The following is a 4693-nucleotide window of genomic DNA, read 5'->3' on the forward strand; positions in this document are numbered from 1 at the left end:
CTTACTTATCAAAGCAAAGGGCGGAACGAAGGCATCTATCTTATCCTATTCGTCTTATCTTCTTGACTTCAGTGAGCCTGTCTAGGATTCGAACCTAGTCCCTCTCAGTTGATCATCATACTGACCGCTCTACCATTCTCGGGGACCTCAGGGTTCAGTCAAGAGCTGGGAAGAAGAGCTATCAGGGTGACTTTACGTCTTAACACATAATAGTATGGAAGAGAAGACTAGGTGCTTTGATTATCTAACTCTTCCAACGAGGCCTGCTGCTTAACTCAAATACGAACTGGATATATCCAATATGGCTATGCCAACATAGGAAGGTCTCAATATGAATTACGAGTCTCTATTCGTTGGGGTAATGTGGTCAAAATATCCTATCTTTGATCTTCTTTTATGAGTTAAGACAGCCAGTTCCTAAAAAGCTAAGATTCCTCTCGATAGTACTCCTTGATCCAAACCAATAAGAAAGCACTTTAGTGACTACCGGAATTGAATAAGACTAGTAGGAAGACTTCCAGGGCTTGGAATGATTACTTGAGCCGGTAAAGCAGTTACAACCACACTTCCATTCACTCACAGAACAATAAAAAGACTTGACATCGCTCCTCACTTCTCACTTCTTAGTATACGGTTAGGTAGGGAACATTCTTTCCTATCTTTCTTTTTTCCACCCAATATTCTATACTCTTAGATCAGTCGTCGCGGATGAAACCGTGACATATGCAATGCAATTCTTTGCTTGTCATCAACTGTGCAAGAAGGAGTTCCTTCTTCCGTAGAGGCAATTGTAGTTCTAAGTCAATCGAGTGCTCCTTACAACAAAGCCAGAGCTAGTTCTTTCCAACTATCTTTCCGCTCTTTCGATCATGCCTATCCTTATCGATCCAGCCGAACTTACTTCGATGTAAGATGGAGTTTCAGTCGGCGGGTAAGCAGCTCCGTACACCATTCGGATATCAGCTCTTTCTGTCCTAAGGCAAGCCCCTGCATCTCTAAAAGGCATCTAGTTTTTCTGCCTTGCTCGTCTTAGCCTATCCTATGGTTCGAACTGTGACCTGAAAGACCATTGTTTGCGTGCGTAGCCTCCCTGCTCTCGCTCGCCCTAAGAAGGTTTTGTGAAATTGCTCTCTTGGTAAGACTCCACCTGTCCCTCTTACCGCTTCTTTCTCCGAGCCAACCTTTTGCCCTTCTCCTCAATTTCAAGTCAAATCTGAACTTGCGGTAAAGCCGTTTATATCGAATGATCGGAATGAGAAGAGAAAGCCGCGGGTACAACCGGCCGAATAGTAGGGCAGAGTTTCGGAGAGAGAGAGAAAAGACCAAAACCCCATAACCTGGGGCGAGATCTTTATTGAAGACCTTATCATATCAGTTGTGGTGGGAGAGGTGCTAAGCTGCTTTACCGATAGGGAGAGGCGCAAAGAAAGAAGCTCATTAACGATAATGAAAGCAGAATGAACTCATTAACGAGAATGAAAGAAGCTCAAAATGGGAATGAAAGAATCCGATCATTCTTTGAGCCTTGTTTTTACGGAGGGAAATCAAGAATAGACCCGTCAGTATCCGGACCAGAAACTCTAAGTTTGAACAAACTATGTTCATTTCGAAAATCAAATAGGACAATGCCTTGCTATTTCCCGGCTTTTTTGCTTCTTTTTCATACTTTTTCGAAGATTTCTATTTAACGAAAATAGAGAAAAAAGAAGGCATTTGACTTGATTTCTTGCTACTTTATAGGCCCAAAACCTAGCAAAATCATGGAATTCACTCCGTCTTCAATCTAGCAGATTAATCTGAAATCTACCAGATTCATAATTATTCTTTCATTCTCGTTAATGAGCTTCTTTTCTTTTCACAGGCGCAAAGTTCATCATTCAGTGTGGTGGGGACCTGGCAGGACATAGCAGGAAAAGAGATTAGGCAAGAAAAAGATACCCAGAAAGTTCACTATCCAGACAAGGATCCCAATCAGCATAAACAGATAATTCTTTCTCTTCATCTGAGCTAGAAATATCTGAATATCAGACAGATCTGGACTAGGACGAAATCCTTTTTTTTGATCTCATTCGTATTCCTCTCCCTCAACGGTCGAGCTATTTCATTCCTCTCCCTCAACGGTCGAGCTATTTCATTCCTCTCCCAACTATCTTTCTTTTTGAAGCAGATAGTTCACAGTGCTTATTCTATAGATTAGATACTTGTAAACTCATGTTTCCACTCCATTTTCATTACGAAGATGTATCACGTCAGGATCTCTTGCTCAAACCGAATCACACTATGGAAGTTTCTGGATTGTGTAAAATAAGAGTAGTACCAAAGGCACCTTATTCTTTCATAAGAAAAACATAAGAAAAAATGGAAAATTGGCTATGGGCGGTCAGAAATTCATACAAAGGATCAAAGAAAAGATGCGCCATAAGACAGGTCCGGAGTGCCAAAGAAAGGTCCAGGGTCCGGAGGATTTATCCGTAGGACTATCCATATGGAAAGAAGGGTCCAGGTTTCATAAGACTCCTTCTACGCGGTCTCGCAATATTCTTTGCGCCTAACGGAGGGGGATTTCCGCTTAAAAAGTCTTATTCCAAAGTGTAAAATCCGCTAAAAGTCAAAGCGGTCGGAAAAGAACTCGCTTTCTTGGATGTACTCCACAAGGATCTGAAAAGAAATGGGAAAAACTCCGCCTTTCTCAGAGAAATACTCAGTTCATGAGTCATTTTTCATAGAGGGGAATAAGATCTCTATTTCTTAGTAAAAAAAAGGTGCTTTAGATGTAGGAGCATCTGAGTAAGCAGAGGTAGAAAAGGCATCGAGGGCAGGGAGGAAATAAATCCATAACATAAATGATAGGGAATGAAGTTGATAGACGCCCTTCTCATCAAATTATAAACCGGCGTGGGGCTGCTGGATGCTTCTGATCAATAGAAGAGGAAGAGGAGTAAGCCAAAAAGAAAGACCACCAAAAGTCACGACCACCAAGATACGCATAGTGATTCGATCTTTTGATCACCCATTTTTTGAAAACCATTTTTTGGGGCTTCCGCCTTACACACGGAAGATTGGATTGCCTGAATCACGAGTCCACTATACTGTGTTACGATCACCTCATATTGATAAAAAGTCCAGAGAACAATTTTCAATGGAAAGAAAGATAAAGCCTATGGTCATAAAAACAGAAAGGCATGAATTGCGCAAGAAGTTCTTTCGGTTAAAACGCCGTGCGACTCGGAGGACATAAGACTGATTGGGCAAAGCAAATTGAGACAGAATGCTCCTACCCCACCATGCCTGTCCCTTTACCGCTCCGTCGCAAGTCAAATTCTCTAATGGATAGGCCTTGCGACTTCTTCGCAAATTCTTTGCGCTCCGCAATAATGAAAGGAATCCGCTCTTTGCTTCTCGCAAGATCCAGTCCTCCGGACTATCCATTAGAAGGGCTTGCTTTGCGCCTAACTCAATCAAAAAGAAAGAATGTCCATCTGAGTCAGAAACCGCATCTTTGCAACCTTTGGAATCACTCATATTGCATTGAGCCTAACTACGGGGTTCGGACTACAATATCCCTGTCTTATGGAGCATGAAATCAATGAGCAAGGGGGGTATGAAGCGTGGAAAAGAATGAAAGAAGTGTATGATACAAGAGGTAACCTTAAGTAAGGAGTGGCGGCACTTGATTGATCAACGCGAGTGAACTGTGCTTAGACGCTTCGTAAAACCGCACCGATGACGGAGAGGAGCTGATGGATGAGTAGGCTTCCCCTTTCTCTTCACGGAATGTGATTTGGGACACGATGGGAGTTTGCGTGCCTCGGTAGGAAAGAGATCACCGGAGTATAGCACAAGATCGCCTTTTCTTGCTGCCATGGGGTCGACCTGTAAACAAGGTAAACCCAATGGGAACCAAAAAACGGGAGGGTACCGCATTGGGCAGAAGACGATCCAAAAAGCGAAGGCTCACCCTTCAGGAGTCAGAAAGAAGAAAGCCTAGGCATAAAGATAGCAGAGACAGCAGACGAGGGCAACCTATCTGACTAATAAGCAAAAAAAAGGGGGTGAGATAGGCGAGAGGTAGCTTGCTTCCAAGCCGGCCGCGAGGAAGAAAGAGATCTTTGCCGGTGCTGACTTGGATCTCGGGTGAGGGAATAAGGCGGCCAGAAGGGAGGAGCACGGTCGAAGCTTGGCTAAAGCGAAGGGCTTACCAAGCGCGAAGGAAAGGGCCTGAGCCACTTGAGCCGTATGCGGGGGAACTCGCACGTGCGGTTCTTACGGGGGGGAGAGCTAGTAGGAGCCATCCTATCCCAATAGCGTATATTTGGAGCTCAATATTCAATCCTATTTTCTTGCAAGACCCGTTCGGATAAGGGAAAACTCCAGAGATTGCTTCGAAGTAAGATCCTTGTCTTGACCCTTTCCTGAACCAGAACCGGGAGGAAAAGGGGATCAAAATGTCCCATCAATTGAGGGCGGCTTTCCGGACTTTCCCCACCCCCCTTTCCATTCTGCCTTCCCCTCTCCCCTTTTTCAATAAATCAGCCCCCTCCTTACAATATCCCTGTCTTATGGAGCCTCTTACCTCCGGCTCTTTTCATGATCGGAGCTTTGAATATTGCGGAAAAGAAGAAAGGAGTGCAATCAATGAACAAAGGCGAGGGCCCCTCTCTGATAAGGAAGGAAAGGAAAGAAGAAGAATTTG

General features: G+C 44.0%; 1 protein-coding gene, besides 1 other annotated feature; it reads left to right on the forward strand.

Annotated features, from left to right (window-relative positions):
- Positions 1-2211: 2211 nt before the first annotated feature.
- Positions 2212-2395: a sequence feature (rpl5 gene fragment).
- A 573-nt stretch (positions 2396-2968) lies between these two features.
- rps10 (ribosomal protein S10) lies at positions 2969-4386 on the forward strand. One transcript is given in 2 exon segments: positions 2969-3218; positions 4304-4386. Coding segments are annotated over 2 exon segments (333 nt in total).
- The last annotated feature ends 307 nt before the right edge of the window (positions 4387-4693 follow it).

This window comes from Cucumis sativus, assembly GCF_000004075.3.
Source record: "Cucumis sativus mitochondrion chromosome 1, complete sequence".
Classification (NCBI taxonomy): Eukaryota; Viridiplantae; Streptophyta; class Magnoliopsida; order Cucurbitales; family Cucurbitaceae; genus Cucumis; species Cucumis sativus.